This window comes from Ammospiza caudacuta, chromosome 6 (genome assembly GCF_027887145.1).
Source record: "Ammospiza caudacuta isolate bAmmCau1 chromosome 6, bAmmCau1.pri, whole genome shotgun sequence".
NCBI classification, from domain to species: domain Eukaryota; kingdom Metazoa; phylum Chordata; class Aves; order Passeriformes; family Passerellidae; genus Ammospiza; species Ammospiza caudacuta.
The window spans coordinates 8,283,294-8,308,053 of NC_080598.1; the positions used below are offsets into that span (position 1 = coordinate 8,283,294).

The 24,760-nt window shown below is 44.3% G+C and overlaps 1 protein-coding gene across 1 annotated transcript; it reads right to left on the minus strand.

Annotated features, from left to right (window-relative positions):
• Positions 1-324: 324 nt before the first annotated feature.
• Positions 325-24,349, minus strand: DKK3 (dickkopf WNT signaling pathway inhibitor 3). Its single transcript, XM_058807450.1, has 7 exons — positions 24,146-24,349; positions 22,467-22,604; positions 21,874-21,957; positions 7,181-7,273; positions 5,047-5,191; positions 2,258-2,414; positions 325-1,114 (listed from the first exon to the last, which is right to left on the minus strand). The coding sequence occupies exons 1-7, from the start codon at positions 24,302-24,304 to the stop codon at positions 871-873; spliced, it is 1,020 nt and encodes a 339-aa protein (XP_058663433.1). The 5' UTR covers positions 24,305-24,349; the 3' UTR covers positions 325-870.
• Positions 24,350-24,760: the final 411 nt, after the last annotated feature.

Genomic DNA, 24,760 nt, shown 5'->3' on the forward strand with positions numbered 1-24,760 from the left:
TGGTACCCAAGGAATTTTTTGAAAAGCCTTCTTACACCAGAAGTGGGGAAAGTGGCACAGTCCTATACCTGCTCTGGTTACTGGTGATCTGCTGCTCCAAACTAGACATGAGCAATTGGGATTATCTGGGAAGAAGCACCATGGAAAGTTCCTTGGCTGGACCCTCACATCTTGTTTTACCATGTGCAACAACAGATGGAGAAATCTAGCAGAAAACCATTAATAGTGGAGGAGCCATGGTGGCAAAGTGGTGAGACAGCTGGGAGCTGGGGAGTTTGGGGGGTCAGATTTTACTCTTAGCTGGCTATTGATTTTTTAAATCAATGACCTTTTAAGGTGGTAAAAATAATCACATCTTGTAACATGCACAGATTTGTGCCTTTGAAGTATATTAAAAATACAATTCTAAAGAAAAAAATTTAAATTCCTTTAAAAATTCCTTAAAATTTATGACTGCAATAGTGTCAGAGTAGATGGTTCTTTCCCCAGAGAAATAAAACAACTCTGAACATCCATACTCAAAGATCACTTGTATAGTTTCGAGTAACTTGAAATAATTGATGCTTGTGTGTATTCTTTAATGAGTACAAGTACAAAGAAGTTTATTTCTGACATACAAGAGGAAAGTACAAATCCAGAAGAGCACTCCTACGGTTCCCATTTGGCAGAAGGTTTGAAGCAGGCACTGAATGAATTCCACAGCAGCATGAACTCCACAGGGACATGCAGGTTTGGTGCACAGAGAAGGATGCTCCTTGAAGACCTTGTTTATTGCACTTCTATCCAGTAGTGTGTGTTCAGGGTTCAGACAAGCAAAATACTAAACAAAAATAAATCTAGAAATAACTAACTAAACTGGTGTTTTGGGCTTTAGATTTCATCTCCCAAAACCAGCTCCTGAGCTGCCTCAGGCTCAGCCTTCCAACCTGCTTGGTCCTCCAGGCTTTCTAATTCTCTCTGCACCTCCTGGATGACACTGCTTTCCTCATAATCAGAGAGGAGATCTTGAGGGATCAAGCTGAGAAAGGGCATCTCATCCATGATCAGGGGATCTTCTTTTTCAGTGTGCTGTGTTTCATTGGCAGACAGCTGGCACACAGATGTGGTGCTGTGGCTGTTGGGAAAAGGCACATCTGGTCACACAGGACATCGTTTTGTGTTCTTCTGCTGTCTGTGAAATTCTCCATTCCCTCCCCATAGGCAAACATGTGAAATGCACAATGGATCTACCCCAGCTGACTTCACAAGCACCTGATTCTTACATGCTTGGCAGCTGGTGAGTTATAAATGTGATTTCCACATACAGAGATCCTAACAGCGTAATATGTTTGATCCTGCTAAACAAGAGCAGCGGCCCTCAAAACAAACAGGTAACAAAAAAAAGTCACTTGAATCTTCAAATTCCCATAGAAACTTCTGGACAGTTCAGCTACATTCACACCCCAATTAATTTCTGTGTTTCTGTATCCTCATCTGAAACGTTGTTCTTGCTAGAGCTGACATTTGCTGACAGACCTTCCCTGAGGTTAATGGCACACGAACAACAATTCTGGTTCTGATGGGATAGGATGGAATCAGCTCTGCTTGCTTCCTTTGATGACATTTATGAAACAAAATGTTACCCAATTCCTTTTCAAGCATGAAAAAACACAGAGTTGGACAGAGAAGAGAGAAATATTAATCTGCATCTCTATCCCAGCTATGATGCCTTGTTGGAAGTTAATATGATGCTGGAAGTGTAGGAGAAAACTTGGAGTGTTTATTTCATAGAAAACATAGGTTTTGTAAAAATGCTTTTAGCAAAACTGAAATGATCTCACTTTCTGCCAATGAAATTGCTGACGATAAAAATAACTCCTTTAAAAGAAATATTAAAAGCATCACCCATGAAAAGTTTGTATTAAAATTCTTTTAACATATCTTACATTCTAAAACAAGCAAAAATCTGACAGAAACCCAGTCTCACACAGAGAGTTGGTGGACAGGGACTGCATGCAGAGAATGAAATTGGAATGATGCATTTCAACAGCTGCTAGCACTGACTGATTAAAAAACAGTACCAGCCTCATTAATTCACACACTTAATTCACACTGGATTCATGTGCTGCCAAACTCAATTAGGCACATCTGTGAAGGACAAAGCAAAAACTGTCAAAACCTTTTCTAGTGAGGCAGAATGAGAGTTCTGTAGCTCCTGAGCACAGAAACAGCCCCCTGCCAAGCTCCCAGGCACGTGTTTGCCCAGCTCTGTGCTCACCTGTGGGGCTGGCAGCTCAGGCCCCCTGCACAGGGGCACAGCTCCAGCGCCCCGTCAGGCTCCAGGTCCCAGGTGATGAGGTTCAGGAGTCTGTTGGAAGGATCATGGCAGGGCTCTCCCTCCTCAGGTAAGGGTGTGCACACAGGGAACAGGAGCTCTGCAGGCCAAGGGAAAGGCATTTTAGCTGTCTGCTAAACTGGGGTGACCCCATGTTTAATTCCGCATGCACGACATAAAAAGAGGCTCCATCTCTTTTCCAGTTCCCTTTCGTGACAGGGAGCCACGAGCACGTTCTTTCCACTAGGTGGGAGTAAGGCATTTGAAGTTCATCCTTAATGAGCAAGATCAGCCCACTCAGAGCCTGCTCTCGAGGCAGCACAGCATCCCTTGGAAAATGAACGTTACAGGGAATCCTCTGCAATGAGTAACAGGTTTGAAATCTGAACAGACACATACCTCTCTATCTTAAACCCTGTTATTTGTTTCTATTTCTTTGCAGAGGCTGCAAATACAGAGCAATTGTTCAGAAACTAATGAGCTTACAAGAACTACAACTCAGATATTTATTTTATCAATATTTTATCGATTTATTTTATCAATTCTGCTGTGGGCAAAGCTGTCTGATGGCACCTGGGGCTCGGCACTCTCTGAATTTCAGCCTGTGTAAGACATTATTTAAAAAGGCTGTGTCCTTTGGGTTTCCTCATGTCAGTAACTCCCAATCTCAATCTGGAATTCAGCTCTTCCAGATGTTCCTAGAAAAGCTCCTTTCTTCCTCCTGTCTTCAGTCACCTCATATGGCAGGATGAAATATGAGAAGAATTCAAACTCTAAGTTTTTCAATCAGTTTTGGTCCAAAACCACATATATGTGTGTGCATGCACAGACACATGTGCTTTAATGCACATAACCTATCAGTTCCCAGTCTCAAAACATTATATACTGAGCAGCAAATACTCCACAGTTTACCACAGTTTTATATAAAAATACACAGCTTTATTAGGACAATCATTTGCAACTCTCCAGTGATGGAGAAAAGCCTTGAGGTTAGGCCTGACCTGAGAAACCCTAAAGCCCTGCTAAAGCAGAGAGCCATAGAGAATAAAAATGCATTGCTATTAATCAACAGCACTATTTTATGTTCTAACAAGAGTATTCTATCAATATCCATCAATGTTCTTACCTACTGATATATCTATATATCTATATTTATATAGAGATATAAAACAGTATTCTATCAATATTCATCAATGTTCTTACCTATTATATATATATATCTATATTTATATATAGATATAACATTTTCTTAATTTTAGCATTCTATCAATATTCATCAATGTTCTTACCTACTATATATATGTGTATCTATATTTATATATAGATATAAAATTTTCTTAATTTTAGTATTCTGTCAATATTCATCAATGTTCTTACCTACTATATATATATATACTGAGATATATACATTGAGATATATATCTATATATCTCAGTGTATATATAAAATTTTCTTAATAACTATATATGTTTCTCCTTCCTAACCAAACTTACTTAGCATTGAAGGTCCACTATGCAATGCTCAATTTTAACGTGGGGAAGCTGAGCAGATTCTCTTCACTTTTAAATGGTGCTGGAGCTTTCTCCTTTGTTTTCCTGGAATGCCCTGCAGCCTGATCCACCAGGCCCAGCCATCAGTACAAGGCCTGCTCTGGCTCTCAGCAAGGAAAAAAGCTGGGGCAGTATGTCCCTGGTGTAGGGAGCTGGCTGGAATTGTGTGCTGTCACTACTAAATGAAGGTGAGCTGTGATAAATGCAGTGGGTACGAAACAGCAGAGGAAACTGGACCCCACCAAAGAGGATTGGGGATTGATTTCAGGCCCAAGACCTTCTCCTCTGTGCTCCCTTCTGTAAATCAACTTTCACATTCCCACGTGGAGTGACAGCATCATTCCTGTGTGTCCCTTGGCTGCCTGGTCCCCACTGCATGGTGTGATGCCCTGGAAGGCTCACATGAAACTCGGGCTGTGAAATGTGTCTGCAGCCTGATTCTGATGGGCTGCTTGCTGAGAGGAAGGAGAAGACACTTGCAGCCAGCTCATTAATTCCTTCTGCACATTTGTAATCCTATCACTTTTGGTAATTGTATGTAAATTTGACACAGAACTCCGTCTTAGAAATGAACTTTTTTGTGCTTCTGCTGCTGGTCTCATCTCTAGTGTGCAACAGGCTTTGCTTTCACCAGCATGCATCCCACCAGGCTGCTTCTCACTCCTGATTCTGTCAAGGTTTCCAATGGAGTCAACCCAGTGCATTCCACAGGCCAAGGGACAACAACCTCCTGATTCTGCAGAGATTTAACCACTTCCCCTGTGCAGGCCCACAGGGAAAAGCGGGGCAAGAATATTCTTGGGATTCACATTCTCTGAACCTCAGAGAAAGGAAAAACAATTCTTATCTCACTTGCTGCTCCTGTGTTTGTGCCAAATCGAATGCAATATGGAGATTGTTCACCCACAGGGAGGGTGTCAGGGCCAGGTGTGTGTGTGTGTGTGGGGACTGTGGGTGACAGCCACGGGATTCTGGGCACTGTGAGCAGGTGAGCATTGGCAGATTCAGTTTAGGTGTAATGTAATATATTGTAACATAGTATAGAATAATATAGTATAATAAAGTAATTAATTAACCTTCTGATATGAATGGAGTCAGATGCAAATTCGATACCCCTGGGCTCAGAAGAGCCAAACACCAACAGTCCTGCACTCTGAGCTGGGCAGGACAAAGCCTGGGTACCTTTGTGGAAAGCACAGCAGGTGCCAGGGCTGCAGTCGTGCTGGCTCTCACAGATGGTGCCGTTCTCCCCTCTGGAAATGGATCTCCTGCACTGGCCCCACACGCAGAGCTGCTCCCCACAGCACTCCACATCCCGAGAGCAGGGCTGCAAGGCAAGGGCAGGGCTCAGAGCTGGCACTGCAGCACCCAGAGCAGGGCATCACACACAGAACTGGGCACAGAACTGGGCACAGCCACACTCAGAGCAGGACATCACACACAGAACTGGCACAGCAGCACCCAGAGCAGGGCATCACACACAGAACTGGCACTGCAGCACCCAGAGCAGGGCATCACACACAGAACTGGGCACAGCCACACTCAGAGCAGGGCATCACACACAGAACTGGCACAGCAGCACCCAGAGCAGGACATCACACACAGAACTGGCACAGCAGCACCCAGAGCAGGGCATCACACACACAGAACTGGCACAGCCACACTCAGAGCAGGGCATCACACACACAGAACTGGCACTGCAGCACCCAGAGCAGGGCATCACACACACAGAACTGGCACAGCAGCACCCAGAGCAGGGCATCACACACACAGAACTGGCACAGCCACACTCAGAGCAGGGCATCACACACACAGAACTGGCACTGCAGCACCCAGAGCAGGGCATCACACACACAGAACTGGCACAGCAGCACCCAGAGCATGGCATCACACACACAGAACTGGCACTGCAGCACCCAGAGCAGGGCATCACACACAGAACTGGGCACAGCAGCACCCAGAGCAGGGCATCACACACAGAACTGGCACTGCAGCACCCAGAGCAGGGCATCACACACACAGAACTGGCACTGCAGCACCCAGAGCAGGGCATCACACACGGCTGTGCTCAGAACTGGGCCCTGGGCCTGAGCACCACAATGTCCACTTTAAATAAATGTCACACTCCCACTGGTGAGGTAGAACTGCTTCACTTCTCAGCTGAAGCACACATGGAACTGCTGCCAGGCAGGAACCTGCACAGCAGAGCAGCAGCCCTGCATCCAGCCTGGCCTTGGGCACTGCCAGGGATGCAGGGGCAGCCCCAGCTGCTCTGGGCACCTGTGCCAGGGCCTGCCCACCCTGCCAGGGAACAATTCCTAATTCCCAATATCCCATCTAACCCCGCTCTCTTTCAATTTAAAGCCATTCTCCCTTATCCTGTCACTACATGCACTTGCAGGATGTCCCTCTCCAGCTGTCCTGCAGCCCCTTTAGGCACTGAAATGCTGCTCTAAGCTCTCCCTGGGCTCCTCTCTTCTGCAATCAAACAAAAAATTAATAAATTAAATGTCACCAGTGGAGAACATTACTGATTTTTTTCCATTGTCAAATGCAGTCCGGAACTAAACAAAATTTTCAGAAGAATTGTTCTCAAAGAGCAAAGCAAAAAACAAGTCTTACTAAAACCTGTTTTTTAGTTGTAATAAGAACCAGACCTCATTGGTAACCAACAGTCTTTGAAAAAACTCTCAGAAAAAAATCTCTTTGTGAATTTCTAGCTAAAGGTTGCTTTGTATGACAATTGCCCAAGTGTTTTAACCATACAAACCTCAGGAATCAACCCAGTAAGAGCCGTGTGTGTCACTTTGTTTCCTTTTTTAGGTAGACTGATTAACAATCTTAAACATTCCTAGCAGCTCAGCATTTCAGCAGCTTTTCCCTGTGTGGGCAGCCATACAAAAGCTGTGTTTCTTTTCCAGTGGATCCCACAGGATGCTGAACACAGGGCAAGGAGCAGCACTGCACTGGCACCACTAAAGAGGAAAATGCTCTGTAGCTGTCCAGCTTCTAGGGCAGGGAGGTGATCCCACCTCCCTCAGCCTGGGCTCACTTTACAACACACGATCCAGCTTTTACTTTCTTTAGCCTGCAAGTGTTCTGCTGAGAACTGAAAAGAAATGTGGGGAGGGGGGTCGGTGTTGGGCCATTTCAATCTTGATTTTTAATTACTCCCTGTTAACGTGAAAATTTATTTTACCCTCATGCAGAAAGCTTTGCAGCTTCTTTTCTGTCAATTTTGACTGGCTGACATTAGCAACAGTAACTTACTGAGTTTCTAAAGATCACATGAAACCCCATCTCATTCAGCACTTACTGTGTGCTGGGGCTTGCAGAGCTGACATTTGTATTCCAAGGTGGAGAACTGGCAATACTTCCCTGGTTCACAGTCTTCATCAATGATACACTCCTGGAGGAAAGGATAAAAGAGTGATTTATCAAAATTCATTCTCCTTGAAACACCACAAGTTCTTCACTGATTATATTTCTTATTTGGGAACCAAGACAAAAAGCTTGCTGGGGTTCTTTGTTCAATCACAGCTCTGTAACAGAGCAGTGCCCTCTCCCCGGCTCATCTAAATCCTCTGGCCTCAAATTTCACCTCCTGAGCTTGTGGCAGTGAGGAGAGCACAGTGAGAGTGATATATTATTGCACCCTCATGTCTGGTTCACAGGGAGGGAGGGGGTGTTTTCCCATCTCATGGTTACCTCCTTAAAACTGTGTGATTAACCCTCTTCTCTAAATATTTTTTTTCCTCTGGGCTGGAAACAAGTTAGTCAACAGAAGAATAGCTCCTAGTTCTGAGTCACCTGTTTATGGCCTGCCCAGCGCTGGATTCTACCTTTGTTAGTGGAAAGGAAAAAGGAAAAAAAGGAAAAGGAAAAGGGGATTACACAAAAATGCCTGGATTCTCTGAATTAAGCACTTGACTGCTCTTTGGCACACACTAATCTCACTTGCTGATCAGCTGTGCAAGCTCTACTGAAAGTTCCCACTAAGATTCTCCTTTCCTTCAGATCTCCTCCAGATTTGGGGGTTCCTGCCCTGGGCGAGGCAAGGCTGCTCTGCAGGAACCAGCCTCATCTAAGTTACCCATCCTGGCCACCTCTGATGTTTTCCAGCAGTTTACTGCGTTCATTTTGTGCAAATTCACAGAATCACTGGGTTGGAAGAGACCTTCAAGATCATCCAGTCCAACCCAGCCCCAACCCCTCAGCTGAACCCTGGCCCCCAGTGCCACATCCAGGCTTTGTTAAACACACCCAGGGATGGGAACTGCACCACCTCCCTGGGCAGCCATTCCAGAGCTTTATCACTCTTTCTGTAAATAACCTTTTTCCTAATATCCAATCTATATTTCCCTTGGTGCAGCTTGAGACTGATTACTCAGAACACAGAACAGAAGCTAAACACAGTCTGGGGCCTGATTCTTTTCAAGTCCACAACTCAACATTTAAGTATATGTGTTTATAATTCAGAAGAAGTAATTTTAGCTGTTTTAAGGAATTAGTATCACCAGGCCTAGGCTGTTATAAATTATTGAAATGTTTTTCTGCTTCATTATCCCAGTACTGTGTGGGTTTTGTTTTTTTTTCTTTCTTTTTTTATTTTTTTTTTCTTTTCTGTTGCTACATAACCAGGTGGATCAAAATCCAAATATCCAAATGCTATGCGGTATGTTGGAGGTTTTGTGCTCCAGGTGAGCAGCCAGCCTCCTCTCTTCAGCAGCTAGGCCAGCTTTGTGTTTGTAGCTTTTATGAATGCTCTGTATAAACCATACCAGAACAGACTATTTCAGTGCTGCTCCATCCCCTTTCAGGCACACAGCCAGGTCTTGCTGCCGTCAGGTTTTCCAGCTGTCCTTCTCCACAAAGGAGAAACCTTGCCATGATTGCTCTAAGCTCATGGAATAACTCTTGCTCTAAAACCACCTAACACCAAAGTTGCAATTCTCCACTTGCTGCTTCCTCCTGAATTAATGAGTCCCACACCAAAAAACTTTTTCCTCTTACTGAATTGTGTCCCACCAGTTCAGACATTCAGTTTTATGAGAGTTTCCAGTCAGGGGGAAAAAAAAAATCCCTTTGTGGTTTTCTTTCCTGGCATGGAAAAGGCTTCCCTTCACATGAGCTCTGTGAAATTGTGTGCCACACTCCACAGACACCCAGAGTTCATGCAGAACTCAGTTGTGCTTACATGTATTTTTAAAATTATTTATTTTTCCTTATTTAATCAGGCAACAGAGCTTTTCTGATTCAGCTACCCTTAGACAGAATAATTGCTGGACAAGGAGCAAATCTGAACACCATCATCAGCTGCAGCACATTCTGAATAATCCATTTTTTCCTGGAACTGCAAAACCAAATTTTCTCAGAATATTTTGTCATTGCAGGAGCAACAAGGTAAAGTGAGGAGAAGGAGAGGTGGCCTCTGATGTGCAGCAGAGCACACAAGCTGGGCAGATAACTTGCAGACAGGGTTAGGCACACTGATAATGCTGCACACCTCTCTGAAATCCCTTCTGGCGTAGTAACAGTTAATGCTGTGGCAAAGGAAGAGGCTGTTTGGGATTAATACAGAGTGAAAGCAGCACTGCCTGTTTATCAATGGGTGTACTGGGACACACCAACAACAGAGGCCAGGATGGAGAACCCATGCCATGGACCTGCAAGGACACACTCAGCATCCTGTGGACTCTCACTATAATACTGTGCTCTGCAGTGAATATCCTGCAGCACCTGGAAGCTATTTGGGCATTAGGATCTCTTCCAAAACCAACAGGGAAAAAAAAAAAAAAACAAAACAAAAAAAAAAATTGAAAATAATTGAAAAGGTTCCTATGTCTGCTGAAACAACTGCTGCTGAAAGAAATGTCAGGTTTCTTGTCTTTGGTAGATTATGTCAAAGATTATTGCTTTCCTAAAGAATGATTAGTGTCCATTTTATTTGAAAATACAGCAGTGAGTGATGTTGGTGATAGCTGAACGGGGCAGGTGTGGCTGAGCAGGCCTGAGCTGGGGGACAAGCTTGGACAGGAGCATTTCCCCCAGGGCTCTGCACACAGGGAAAGGAACAGAAGAGGAGAATTTCCTCTCTGTGTGATGTGCCAGCCTGCACCCACAGCATGGGCTGGGCTGGAAGGGGCTGCAGGCAGCTCTGCAGAATGGGCTCTGTGAAAAACACCAATCATCGCTTGTTTTTAAAAGTTTAATAGTAATAAAATGGTTATTAAAATAGTCATATAATTAGAGTAATAATAATTTGGACAATTTGGATTAGGACAATATGAGACAATAAAAACAAAAGAGTTATGGACAGTCCAGGTACCTTTTTCTGGGCAAAATAAGCCTGAAAAAGGACCCACATTAACAGAGGATTAACCCTTAAAAGCAACAGCCTGTTGCATATTCATACACCTCATACATGATGCATAAATTCCATTCAAACACAGGATTCTGTCTGGGCAGTGTCAGCTTCTTCCTCTGAATCCTCACAGCATCTTCAGGGCAGCGTGAGGCAGGAAGAAGTTTATTTCTGATAATGGGGCAATAAATTCTCTTTCTCTGAAAGATTCAGGTGTCCTGTGGCTGCTATCTGGGGTGAATCCTTTCTTTAGAAAAGTATCTTACATAGCATAGATTCTATTTTAACACTATCTTATAACCTAAAACTATATTTAACGCTCTACTTACGAGAATTAATACAGCATCACTTTCTAACATAACCCATATAATATTCATTTCAATATTTGCCAAAAGCCAATCATAAAATAGGCATTTTTCACAGGCTGATGCACTGCACCCAGCCCAGCCCAGCCCAGGGTGGGCCACGTCACCTCTGCCCATACCAGGGAGCAGAAACAGGGACAAGCCAAGAATTCCTCATTTCAAGTCACGAAAGGAGAACAACAAGGCAGAGTTAACCAGCTTTCATACAGAAACCCACTGTCTTTGGCAGTGCTTCTCTGGTTTCTGTGCCTCACTGTGGCAATACCTTTAAAGCTGTTTTGCTGGTGATACAGTATGTACTGAAATAACACTCATTTTGCTTTCATCTTTTTCCCCTTAATCCTTAATTAAAACCCTAACTGTAGACTAAAAAATATTCTGATGATGACTAACCTTCAAGATGGACTCATTGATTTTAAATACACAACTGGCATTTGATTTATCCTTTCCCCACTCACACTCACCCTGCCTCCACATTCTCACAAAGTTCTTCAAAGGTAACTTTAAACAAAACACTACTCATATCTTCAGCCAATATTTGTCTGGGACTGTCTTGAGTGAGACTTTCTCTCCTGGGCTCTTTACGCTTTTGTTTAGAAGCCAAAAAAGCAGAGGAAGGCACAGCCATGACAATAGAAAACATTTCTGTGGTTCTCTGGCATGGGAACGGTGAGATTCACGCAAGAGAACCCCTTTTCCCCTCCCTGTGTAATCTACATGGCTCAGTTTGCTGGCCTGTTGTGATCCAGGTAGAGTTTGTGCCTATAAACTCCTGCAGGAGCTGAGGGGAAAGGCAGGATTGTTTTCTGCACAGCTGGTAAGCCAAAACAGCCCTTCCAAAGTGTTCATTCCTAAACCTCTGTGCACTTCAGGCGCTCGAGCCACGAAGTGTGGGGGCAAAAATCAATGATTTTGGAGAGGTGAGGAAGTTCTGCCAGCAGAAACACAGCACAGGAAACAATTCCACTAGAGCAACTGGTGTGACAATCAGAAAATGAGTTTTAGTAATAACCTTGGAAATGCGTGGGAGCACCTCTCACTGTATTTCGGGACAACTGTCCTCCAAAAGCTTCTCTGAACAAAAGCCCCTTTACATGTTAATTAAAAACTCCTCACACAAAGCAATTCCCTTCTCAAAAACCTGTAACTCTGGTGAAACTCAGTGTTAGCCTCCACAAACCACAGCCACAGGTCCTTCCCGAACAGTGCCAGAGCTGCACCAGTGAGACAGCAACAGCTCCTGCTGTGGCTGCAGTGCCATGGTCACACTGGCACTGGCATCCCTCAGCAGTGAGTCCTCCTAAGAGTTAACATTTCTGTGTTTACCAATCCCCTCCTAGGTTTTGTTTCAATTTCTGCAAGTTGTTTCACGCAGGGCTGCTCTCCATTACTGCAGCAGATGGCAAAAACTGCTGAGTAGTAGGGAAAAAAAAGAAGCATAAAAACCTGTTTTATATTCTACATGTATTAAAAAAAAAAAAAAGGCAGAATTACATAGAATGGAATATTGCTTTATGGAAACTACTACCTAAATTTGAAATGCAGTAGCATTCCAGTTCCTAATCTCTCCGTTGTCTAGACAGGGCATGCAATGCATTTGTCTTTAATGAGATATGGATTAATTTGCCTTGAAATACCTCAAAACCTCTGTAATACTTTCCAGCAGCACAAGTCTCTCACTGCTGTCCTGCCAAGCACACAGCACTGGTAAAATCAGGAACTTCTGTTAAAAAGAGACGTCCTAAAAAGAGCAGACACGAGCTGAGAGCTGTGCTGGGGGTCAGGGCTGTGGGGAACACCAGCTCCTTGGGTGGCTGCTCTACAGGAATGTGCCTGCTGAGCTCAGAACCCATAAACAACACTAAACAAGTCCCCAGGCTCTGCCTTGAACTTCTCCATAGAGCTAATCCCATCCGATTCCTTCTCCCCCATTTCCCGGAAACATTTCATTTGGGAAAACTTCATTTCTGGTTCTCCACACGGGACAATATAAATGGAGGCAAAATACGTCTACATGACATAACTGAAAGTGGCCTGAGCTTGGCTTTAGGTACCCAAAGCAACACAGCTGTGTTAGCCTTAACATGGTGTCAAAAAGGGAATTATTGAGGCAGGCTGTGATCCCCAATAAACTGCTCACCACCAGGGCAAGAACTGCATCCCTTCCTGCACCACCTGCTTATTCCCCCACACAAACAGTGATCCTGGCACTGCTCACACCCTGGTGCAGTTAATGCTCAATGGCAAAAGAGGAAATAAATAAAATACAATCTTATCCACGGCTTCAAGGAATTTACTCCAATGAAAGAAGAAACTACACCCAAAAAAACCTAAATAAACAAAACAAAAAAAAATCCTGGCAAATGCCTCAGAATAGTGAGAAAAATGGTACCTAGGTGCTCTCAGACCATGCTCTGCTCACTCTTGGTCAAAACCTCTCTGTATGCCTTGTAATAATTTAATAGCAGGTCACTCTGCAGAAGCAGCCACTTCATTTTCTTCCCTCACCCTTCTTTTTCCTCAGTAAAAAGAACCTGATCTTGGCAGGACTACAGCTTCTGCAAATGCTCTTGTGTAGGAAACACAGTGCCAAGTACTCATTTCAATCTGGTTTGCAGTGGTATCAAAGAGGGCACATGAGAACTATTTTAATTTAATAAATTATATATCTGTCAGGTAATTAACTTAGTCTGGAAACTAAGAGCTAGCTAACTAGGAAAGGAGAAAAGGACTGTGTCTATGTGTGTGTGTATACATATTTATACATAAGTGAGGTCAAAATACTGATGCACATTTATAAATAAAGCTTTCCTAACAAGTCTGCAATTTATAGTGCTAACTGAGAAATGCATCCACCTGTGGATCTGTTGATGGGAGAACAGCAACTCTTTGATCTTTGATAACCAGAAGTGTCTAAGCACTCGTGCTCTGACAGAGCCTGGGTTTCACTCCAAATGCCCTGAGCTCCAGCAGCAGCTGTGGAGCCACTGTAGGGCTGTGCCACAAACCTGTGAAGTGCCATTCTTAGTGAGCACAGACACAGCTTGGAGGCAGTGATACTCCCCAGGAGCTGGGTCTGACTGCAGGCTGCTCTTGTCTCTGCAGTTGGCAGCTAAAAAGAAGTTCCTGTGATTCACTACTCAACTATGGCAGTTCTGCAAATCTGTAAAAGCAAAACAAGGCAGAGTAGCTGTACGCAGCCAGGATGTGAAACAGCTGGAGGAAAATAAAAGCCTTTGGAAACAGGATTTCTGTACTTAATAGCTGCTGGCTAATCTTCACCACCAAATTAAGAGTAGCACACCAAGAGTAAGATGTTGACCTGTGCCCCGTCCCTCACTAAACTGATTTCAAACCCTGAATCTTATGGGCTTTGTTCCTTTATAATGTGCTTTTTTTGGTAGTCTATGGTTTCAACAGACTTCAACAGATTCTGTTAGAGGTGCCAGCCAAAGACAATAATACTGAACAGCAGTACATTGGTGAGGATCCACATTCAGTGGATTTTGCCCATGGCAGAGCTGACAGTGTAGGAGACTGCTTTTACTGTAGAAGAAATGGAATAGTTTATTTTCCATGAGCTGCAGATGGAAGTAGAAGAGGTTTGAATTACGGCAACAGCATTGAAATAAATTATCTCCAGCATGCAAGGATTTTGGAACATGAGATCCATGTTTACCTAAGGCTGAAATAGATATTTGGGTCATAGGTGTGGACTCTTTGAAGCTTTGTCAAGACCTCCTCTTTGGGGCATTTGCTGGGATTACAAAAGAGCCTCTTTTATTTTATTATTCCCTTAATTTAATTTTCCATCTGAAATCATGTGCCTAGAGGATATTGACAACATGAGATGTCCATGAATATTCATTCCATTTCTAAACAAACACAAATGAGAAAGAAACGAAAAAGGGTCTTCAGCACACTCTTTTTGTCCTTCCAAAAGGAACATGAGAATACAAACATACTGCAGATTTCCAGCATGTATGAAGTCCAAGAGAAACACCAGGGGACCAAAACCTTCCCTTGCTGACAGATGTCAGGTATCTGGGATCCAGGAAAATCACTAAGGCTCCCCTTTGCCTGACACCACCGTGTCCTAAGATACTGCTCCTCCCCTTGGGCTTTCTAAGGGAAGAATTTTGAGGGATTCCTCATATGATAGAAATTCAGGAGCAGGCTCTGAGTCATTTCCACACAGAATAACAAGTAAACAGACCCAGAACTCCCACCCCACCCTGTGTACCTTTAGCACAACCATGCTGCTGCATTACAGTATGTGTGACTGGAAGGGAGAAGGGGATTTGTTCTGAAGGTGAGGATCAGGACAGGGCAGGGGGCTGCAGAGGTGAGGAACCACAGTGATGCCATCACCAGAGTGGTGTCCCTCAGTGCCATCAGGGACTCAGCCTCTCGCAGGCCAGCCAGACACTCGCTCCACAAAAGAAGCCAAAATGCTCCTTGTGAGTCACATGGGGGCAAGGACAAAGTTGAGACTCACTCAGCTGACAGAGAAATGCATTTCTCGAGGCATTGCACTGCATTTCAAACCACCATTCTATAGTAGGAGTCCTGGTAAAATCTATGTATTGTATAAGTGGCCTTGCCCCAATCCTAGTTGTTCTAGATGGGCTGCAGCTGTGATGGCCTTAATTGGGCAGCAGCTGTGGCTAGTGAAGATAACTGGGATAAAAGGGGGTGGGCTGGCTGGTCAGGGAGAGCCTTGATGAAGAAGCAGGAGGAACACTGCTGTGAAGAGCTGCTCGTGAGAAAACCACCCAGAAGGTATGGGACTCTAGAAATATGATAACAACACCATTCTAGAGCTCTCCTTCCTCTCCACTAAACAGACACAACTTCAATTCCCCATTTTCCTTCAATTTCCATGGTTTAGCTTAATAAACCATAGTGCAGAACACCTTCAAGCTGGACTGGTAACATCTCACACCTCTTCCTGACTCTACACAAATGGAAATGCTGAGCAATCACTGATCACCTTCGTTCTCTTTCCTCCTACTCACTGGTGTAAAACCAGTATCATTCCACAGATTTTGTAGAATCTAGCCCTCCTCAAGTCCAGGCAAAGATTACATTAGGCTCATCATATATGGAACAATGTGTTATTGTTCCAACCTCCCAGCCACAGCAAATTCTGCCACCCTGCCTATGACAAGACAGATGTAAGCAACTTTAACCCATTTATCTGCATCCTCTGCATCTATCTCAACCAGTCCAAATTATAACAGAGGCAAATAAAAGATTAAAAAAAAAAAACCCTCTGCAATACATCCAATGCTGTAGCCTGTATTTCCTAAAGCCTTAGCTGCTGTTGTTACCCTTCCAGCTAAGGCTTGCTACTTAATTAGATAACATGGTTTCAGCTAAAATCTCAAATAAGCAGCTGCTGGAGCCAATGGATTAAGTTACGTAATCAAAACCAGTGGAAAAAAAATTCTCATTTGCCTTAAAGCTTTTCCTCTCATGGGTAATTTGCTACATGTGTATGGCAAGAGGAAAGAAACACTGCTGATGAACCTTCAATGGAGAAAATCCATACTATGATCTCTTAACAGATGTCACCAGATCACAAAATTGCCACCAGCACACATAAAAGATTCACTCTTCTGGATGGATGTTACCAGAAAGAGAAGAGAGCCCCAAACATTTCTCTTAGAATAAACAGGTTGATCTAGGAGAGGCAGAAAACAAAATCTTTCATGGTGATTTGCTTTAATATCTCCCTATGACTTGGGCATGGTCCATGAAATCCAGTTGCACAGCCCTGGATCCCCAAACTCGGTATTTAGCTACTCAAAGAGTAACAGCCTAGGGAGAGAAAAACGCTGAGGTGACAGTTCAAACAATTTGATAAAAATATTCTTTTTCTTTGGGGTTTAGCTGGAATAGAAATACCACATTACAGCACATGAGGATCTGGCAAATTTCTTACCAATTCTAAATACAGGCATAGACTGGAATTGCTAATGAAGACTTTTGGAATGTCTATTAGTACTACATAGTTGTGTTTCCCTAACTCAACAGAAAACAAACTAAACTAGACTAACAGGAAATATGAGAGAAATCCTAGTCACTCTTTTACTATTTTTTTCATTACTAACCAAGTAAATTTACTAAAGTTATCTAAACTGCTTCAGACTCCCACTGATACAAACAAGAACAGGATTTGATACCTTTAATTAGGAATAACCATTTTGCTGTTCCATGAGTTTGCTTGTCTGGAAATCTAAGCCACCATTTAAGAGGGGAGTAAAAAAAAACCCAAAAAGCTACTGATCTGTGTTCTCTGACATGGCTGGGTGTGTTTCCAGCCAGATCACCTGCCCGGCTTCACCCTCAGCAAAAGGCACCTTGTTTCTCCTGCCCCTGGTAATTACAGGGATTCCCCACCCTCCTCCTCAGAGAAGTTTCTTTGTGCAGGATCAGGCCTGACACTTGTATTTCAAACTCCTCCTGGCAGCCCTTTGCAGTTACTGAGGCCAGCATTCAGACTGGCTTCTGGCCACAGCCCAGTGAACATCAGATGGCTGTCAAAACCACTGGGTTTAGATACTCTGCCATCCTCTCATCCATGACCTAAATTAAATCCCTTAACAGCTTTTGCATCACTAAGGAGCACTTGCTGCTTATGGAGTTACCTGTGAAGTCTCAGAGATATGCACACAGTCCATCACCCCCTTCATACAAGAATAAGTCCCTCTCTACAACAAGATTCACAGCCTGAAAACACTCCAGATTAATAAGAGCAACTCAGAATGTCAATTGAACAATTCTTCTCATCTTTAGCTAAACCCAGTTTCCCTTTGCACATCATTTTCTACTCTAACAAACACGGGCTACTTGTCCCCATGAACTATTCCCACTTGCCCCAAAGCTTCATATTCTACACCGCTGAGACCAAAACTGAAAAGGGAACCAAAAAAGGGGGCTCAGTAAGACATTAAGAACTGGCTGAGGATGTCTAACCATGCCTGCCTGAGGAGACATGGCTCTCCAAAACAAGCACAGTTCGCCTTACCTGCTCCTCCACCAAGGATCCCCTAAAGGGTGGCTGCTGTGCAGAACAGACCTGCACTGCCCCATGATTAATGGGGCAGAGCAGGCTGGACAGCTAAGAGCAGACTCAGAGTACCAGGGAATGAAATTATTAAATATACAAAACCTACCAGATTTAGATATTACGTGGTTTTTGGCTAGGCAGAGACCTGGATTTCAACCCAGGAATGCACTTACAGTGTCTATTGATAGTTTAAGGTTGTTGAGTGCAAGTCACCAGGGAGTAAAAGTTCTGTGAAAAAAGCAACAAAAAAATTGGACCCAAATATAAGACTGCCCAAAGCAAGTGTCCTCCCTGAGATATCAGGGAGCAGAAGTCAACACTAAAATGCTGCATTTTCAAACTTCTGCCATTGACTCCTCTCCTGCAGTGCTGCTAATGGAAAAATTGCAATTTCCACTCCATTGATTCTTCCTTCTCAGTTTCCAAAGCTTCCTTTCTACAGAGCACTGGTAGGAACTCCTGTCCCTGCAGCAGTATGAGCCTCAGAGAGAGCAGCTCCAGTACATGGTTGGTGAAATCACAGACAAGGTGCCCAAAGAGGAACCAAGTGGTTACCTTGGCAGTGAAATGAGAAATGCATTCTGTTCTTCCAGCTCCCTGCTTCTCACTCCCTAGATACCAGCATCATTAACAATCTCCTTCAAAAAAGAGAATTGAAAGCTAACAGATATACTTCTACTAAAATTTGAGAAAAAAAACCCCAAAAACTGCAAAGAAACCCACAAAAACAACCTAGCTAAAAAGAGGCATTGCTTTTTTTTATTATTTATCATAGTACTAGAGAGAAGAAAAAAGGTTGGGTACACTAGCTTTGAATTACAAGAGAGAGCTTATAATGGAAGAGAGAGTAAATTACTGTTCTGAATGGAAGTGAGAAGAAATGCAACTAATATTTCTGTAGCAAACCTTACCAGTACCAGTTTTGCTTCATTCTATTTTTCATCCTTGCTCTTCCTTGGTTAGGCTAATACATCACACCTGATATAGGCCTAGCCAACGAGCTAGAAAAGATTTTGATTTTCATAGGATAATGAGGAATGCTGTTATTTTTTGCTGTGCTCTGTGCTTGAACTTTTGACTGAAAATACTTTATTAATTTGCAAGCTACCCAACGCTCCCTGAGAAAACAAATTACAGAGTATTTGAGCCTTAAATCCAGCAACAAATGGATGTGAAGCCCTCCACAGACTTTATGCCCATCCAGCTACCTCTTGCCTGTGTTTGGCCTCTATAGGGACACAGAGTGCTGGATTGAAGCCTGACATCCACAGGGGTGCCTGCCAGCCCTCAGTGACATCTGAGACAGTGAATGTGAGTCTGGGAATGCACTTGGGGTTCGCAGAAATGCAGTGCCTCTGAGGAATGGCAACGAGCCCAGCCCCACTCGTGGAGACTCCAAAGAGCCCCAGGCACAAAAGCCCTGCCAGAGGAGCCCCCACTACCAGAGAGCAGCCCGAGGGGAATGCTGCTGGGATGCAGAGCCAGGAAGAGACAGTCTGGAAGGAAAAGCCTGTGTGGGGAGGATTCTCCCTCGTGCTTCTGTCATATCTGCCTTTTATATACGTATACGTGCTTATGTACATTTATTTATCTGCTCTGTGTGTGTATTGGTACCTGCTGCAGGAGGACAAGCACTGGGATTTAAAATGCAGGCACAACCTGTTTTCCATGGAGCTGCTTCTCCAGGGCTGGATTTCTCATTGCGGCCAGTAAGTGGATTTATTATTGCAATGCAGACACTTCTCTGCCTTCGTGTGAGGCTCTTCTGTCATCTCTCAAAGCCCAAAAATGTCACGTGAAAAGCTTTCAGTGATTTCAGAGGCTTATAACTCACAGAAAATAAATGTAAACTGGGGAGGGGTAGGGCTCCAGTTATCACAAATTACTGCAGGAATGAATGACACTGAGCTTAAATTTCAGAGCATGTGGTTTGTGACAGTGCTTGGAAAATTCTTCTTTCTACCAACCAAATTTGTGAAAAGCAGGAGCTGTGGAAACCCCTGACTTGTATAAATAAGGGCTACAAACTGAGCCTGTGGAACCAGTGGAATGACTTTTCCACCACCTGTGGTCTGTGAAGCCTGTGGCCTGGAGAGTGACCAGGACATGTCACAGTGTCTCACAAAACTTCAGGTATGAAAATCTGTGCACATAAAAGTGACCTAAGGGTCCAGTGCAAAGTTTTCTGCAACTCATTTCCCAAGACTTTCACGTTAAGTTTGCAGACCTAAGCAACAGTGCCTTTTCACTTGGACAAAATCTTTCTTCTGCTTCACAGATCTCTCCACAGCACCACTCCTTTCCTTGCTGTAACCCAAATCTTCCCATTCTTAATGGCATTACTCCTACAATATTTCTTTGTCCTTGCAATAGCAAAAGTGATTCATATTCCCCCTTCATGTCTAAAGTTTGCAGGCATTTTCAGATTTGCTCCTTTTAGGCACCTCTTAGTCACATTAATTTCACTCTCTCCTTAACCAAGGACCAAGCACATCTGGAGGCTGCTTCTCCTCCAAGCTGGCAACCTCTAAATAAGGTGTTTGTACCCTGGGCATGCTGGAAGTTCAGAATGAGCGTGAGGGGGGAAATGAGCATTACCAGCGCTGCACCGGGGCTGCCACCACGAAATCAGACAAAAATCATCTGTGCATTCAGCCCTCACATCCTTCAGCTGGAGCTCTGAGAGCACTGGGAGAGCTCTGCGTGCAGCACTGGCTTGGTCAGTGAGGCAAACTTCCCAGATGGAAAATGCAGCTGTACCTTGATATATGAAGCTTATAAGGAACTGTGTATGAAACCTGGAGAAAGTTCATTTAGAAGTAATTTTTGCAGCTGTGAGAATGATTAGCCACCACAGGCAAGCCAAATACATGATGAAAATCACTAGTGTTGTGTTGCAGTGCTAAGAAGGATAAAAAGTTTGCCTTTGTACACTGGGTTTGAAGGTGATGATCACATTTGCTTGGAAAAAAAAATTGTATTGTCTTCATTACTTATTAAAAAGCACTGTGTAGGATGTTAACACTTTGTATAGAATTAGCTGCAGTTTAGAATAGTTAAAATTTATTTTATACCTTGAGTTTTCACTTAAGCTACAAGCATTGCAAAATAGTAAAAAGAAAACAAGTAAAGTTAATAGTAAAAAGAAAAAAAGTAAAGTTGCTTGTGTGTGCTGTATGTTGCTGCTTGCCATTTTCAAGCTTAAATAGCAGTATAAAAACATGAGCCTGCAAGAGGGAAAACTTTAGAAAAGAGGCACTAATTTCAGGTTCTGTATCCATTAGAAATCGGACCTACTGACATAATTTTTCCATAATTACATTTATAAAATGATTTCCATAATTATATTTATAAAATAGTTACAGAGCTGCTTCTGTGAAAGAACTGGAGGTAAGTTCTAAAAAAAGCCAGGATATGTTGAAGTAAATCAAATCACAAACTATTAGTCAGATGAAGCCAGCTCTCAGAGGAAACCTGGCAAGCCCAGTCTTAGTAAGAGCACAAAAAATATTCCACTTTGGTAAGACTATAACCAGAGAAAACCCAATTTTTTAAAGCAGTGGTATGTGCTGAATTTCTCATGGGACTACTGATGTTTAACAAATGTACCTGTGCTTGCAAGGCTCATGTAAAGAATATTATTGATCTTTTGATCTTTAAACTCCTTTGAGAGTCCTTAAACAACCATATTTTTAGGGGAGGGGGATTTATTGTCCCATCTCTCTCCCTTCTCCTCAAAGTGGCATTTCAGAACCAGTTGTCCATCACTTGTTAGGCATAAAAAGCAAATAGAGCCATCTGTTGTTCCATAGATTCCTCATAAATGAATGATTTGGGGTTATTTATTTTCAACTGTTTAAATCTATGAAGCATTTTTTAATGGAAGACAAGATCACTGTTATACAAAGGATTTATCCATACTCACTGGAAAGGGCTGTGTAACTACCTTTGCTATTTGACATTTACATTTGACAGACAAATAGTCAAACATGTCTATTAACCACAACACTGGAACTCTGTTTCCAAGTCATAATATTCTAAAGTTAAACTAATTAAAAAACACAGATGTTTTTGACTGCTTACCCCAATAGTTTTATGTTTGAAAACATTGCAAAATTTTGTTAGGTGAACTCTGTCACAGTCTTCTGAACAAGGAACCCAAAGTTTTTGTTTGATTTTCAAAAGAAAGAAACATGCTCACTTACATGATTCCTTTTGTTTTCTCCATCTCTTATGGATGTGATAACTGTCTCAGAAAAAACTGTTGATCCAGTTTTGTTATCTGTAACCTGATACCGGAAAAGAACAAAATATCAAACTACAGTTTTTATTAGTCCTTTGTTACTCTCAGCCCTACATCCTGCAATCATTAACCCACTCCCACCCCCTCTTTTTTCCCCACTTTGCTGTCACTCTTAATAAACCATAATCAGAGGGGAAAAGTAGATGACAGAGCTACCTCCCTGTCTATTTAAAATGGCACTGTAAAGGAGCCAACTGAGCAGGAGATGGTTGGGTTTTCATTCCTCATGTAATAGCTGTAGCTGTGCCCCATTTTTAGCAGGCCCTTTTTCAAAATAAATTGTTATTTCACACTAACCTTTCGTGACAGGTGTCTTTAACACTGTGACTAGTCAAGCACAGAAGATACAATCAAACCCCAAAGTAATTATCATCAGGAAAATTTACACTCCAAATTATTTTGTGAATAACCATGTAAAACTGGGCTGGGGCAGGGGAGGTTTGAAGAAAACCTGCTTAAGAATGGAGAGCTCACCATATACAAGTTTTCTCATACCTTATCAATTTCTTGATGGGTCTGAACAGTTCTGTTGCCCACTCTGGTTTCCGTGTTGGACTCGTTATGGTAGTTGGGAGGTAAATCCTCAAAGCTGACTTCTGACAGCTTTTTTGCCCCTTCCTCTTCGGCTTCCATCTGCCAAATTATGAAAAACATAACAAAACAACTGAAAACTAGCAAAAATGTCACAAAAGAGGCCGAGCCATGCTTCCTGCGCAGGCCCCAGTGACTGACACTACCTGCTCCAGACACTGCCTGCAGCTGCTCTTTTCAGGGGCCACAAAAACAGAGCTAAACCCTTCAGCTCTGGGCTGGTAAAGCAAAGCCAGTCCCTGGGAGGGAAAAAAGTGTGCAGGCCACTGGCAATTTGGTATCTGCACAGGCTGGTGTCAGTGGAGAGCCCAGCTTTCTGCTCTTTGCAGAAAACTCCAGGCAGACTTTCCATTCTGACAAAGAAGAGAAAATCTCCTCACAAGAGGAGAGAGAAACAAAAGCCCCTTCAAGTCAACCCTGCAGATGAGGGTGCACACATCCAGAATTTAATTCTCTGTTTCAGTTCCTGCTGTTTCTGTGGGATGAAGAAGGGCGTGAATCTTGCAAACACACAAGAATAAATCTGTCCTTTTATTTGCAGAGCTAGGAGGCCAAAAGTTCAACCAGGATGAACAACAGGATTTTCCCCAAGACAAAATCCCTCCTTTTGGTGTGTCTGTTTATTTTAAATAACAGCTGCAAATCTTTCTAAGTGCAAACCATTTATCTCCTAAGACTCTGCTCAAACAATTCACACTTTGCGCTGCACCCAGGCAGCAACCCAGAACCGACTACAGAAAAACAGACAGAAATTCTGATTACACCCTTAACATCTTCACAGCATTGTAAAGAATGGTTTGTCTCAATGTATTTGCAGTCTAAATGAAGTGGATAACGGTGGTAGATTTCAGAAACCATCCAGAGGACAGCAAAAGACCCGAAATTAATTTAATTATAGTAAACCAAGTCTGTTTCTGCAGCAGGTTGTCAGTTACAAGTTTTTGCAGATTAAATATTTTTGAACGAGAGGAGAAGAGAACTTGAAAGGAAGATTCTTAAGAGGTAGAGGAATGAAGAGCCCACAAGAAAGGGGAGTGCAGGGACAAGGTGTTTTGACAACCATATGAGAACACTGGTTTGGGGTCTGGTCTCAATTTCTGGCTCTGAAACAGATCCTGGGCAATTCCGGGCCAGCAATTTCAGATCAAGACATGCAATCGCACCGCAGGCAAGCTGCTCCTCCACACATTCCCAGGACACTTACAGCCCCGAATGCCGGCTCGGGACGCCCTGGTGCTCCTTAGCTCCCGCGGCACAGAGACCATCCCGTGGCTTTTCCCTTCGCTCCTCCCTTCGCCCCGCTCTGTCCCTTTGTCACCAGCCGGACCATGGCCCGCACCTCTGCCCGCCGCCCCGGCCCGGCCCATCCCACCCCATCCCATCCCATCTCATTATCCCATTGCATCCCATGCCATCCCATTATCCCATGCCATGCCATCCCGGGATGGCACCGGACGAGCCCCGAGGGCCGGCGCGCACCGGGCCGGGGAACCCGCGCCGCCCACAGCCGCTCCCTCAGGGCCGCCGCGGGGATGCTGCCCGGCCGGGGAGCGGCGGGAGCAGGGAGCCCCGGCCGCCCTCACCTCCTGCACGGCGTTGCGCAGCTTGTGCTGCGTGTCCTCCATCAGCGCCTCCACCTCCCGCAGCATCTCGCCCAGGCTGGCCGCCCGCCGCCGCCCGCCGCCCGCCGCGGGCCCGCACAGCGCGGCCAGCAGCGCGGCCAGCAGCGCCCAGCGCCGCATCGCACCGGCCCTCGGCTCCCCCGCTGGCCCTGCCGGCCCTGCTGTCCCTCCGCTGGCTCCCCGCTGTCCCCACACGCTGTCCCTCCGCTGTCCCCGCTGTCCCCACGCTGTCCCCGCTGTCCCCACGCTGTCCCCGCTGTCCCCGCGGTCGCTCCGCGCTCAGCGCCGGCGGGCGGGCCCGGCCCGGGCGGGCGGAGCCGCAGCGCCCGCCCTGCGAGCGGGGAGGATGCTGAGAGACGGCGGAGATGCCGAGGGGAAGGAGCAGCGCGAGTTTCCCGCTCAGAGCCGAGACCTTCTCCAATCGGACAGATCAAATCGGACAGATTTGATAGGAAGAGGACGGTGGGAGCTGCGTGGCACCTCCGCCGTGTGCTTTGCTTTCCGAGATGCTCTCGGCTCAGAGGGATGACCTGCATCCGGCTGGCAATAGTAGAATAGTAGTAGAATCGTAGTAGA

Excerpts from the sequence above, each read along its gene's own strand:
- DKK3 (XM_058807450.1), bottom strand. The coding sequence starts at position 24,304 with ATGCGGCGCTGGGCGCTGCTGGCCGCGCTGCTGGCCGCGCTGTGCGGG. Across the intron at positions 7,274-21,873 it reads GAGAAAACAAAAGGAATCAT|GAGTGTATCATTGATGAAGA; the intron begins GTAAGTGAGCAT and ends CCTTTCCTCCAG. Across the intron at positions 5,192-7,180 it reads TCTGCAAGCCCCAGCACACA|CCCTGCTCTCGGGATGTGGA; the intron begins GTAAGTGCTGAA and ends CTTGCCTTGCAG.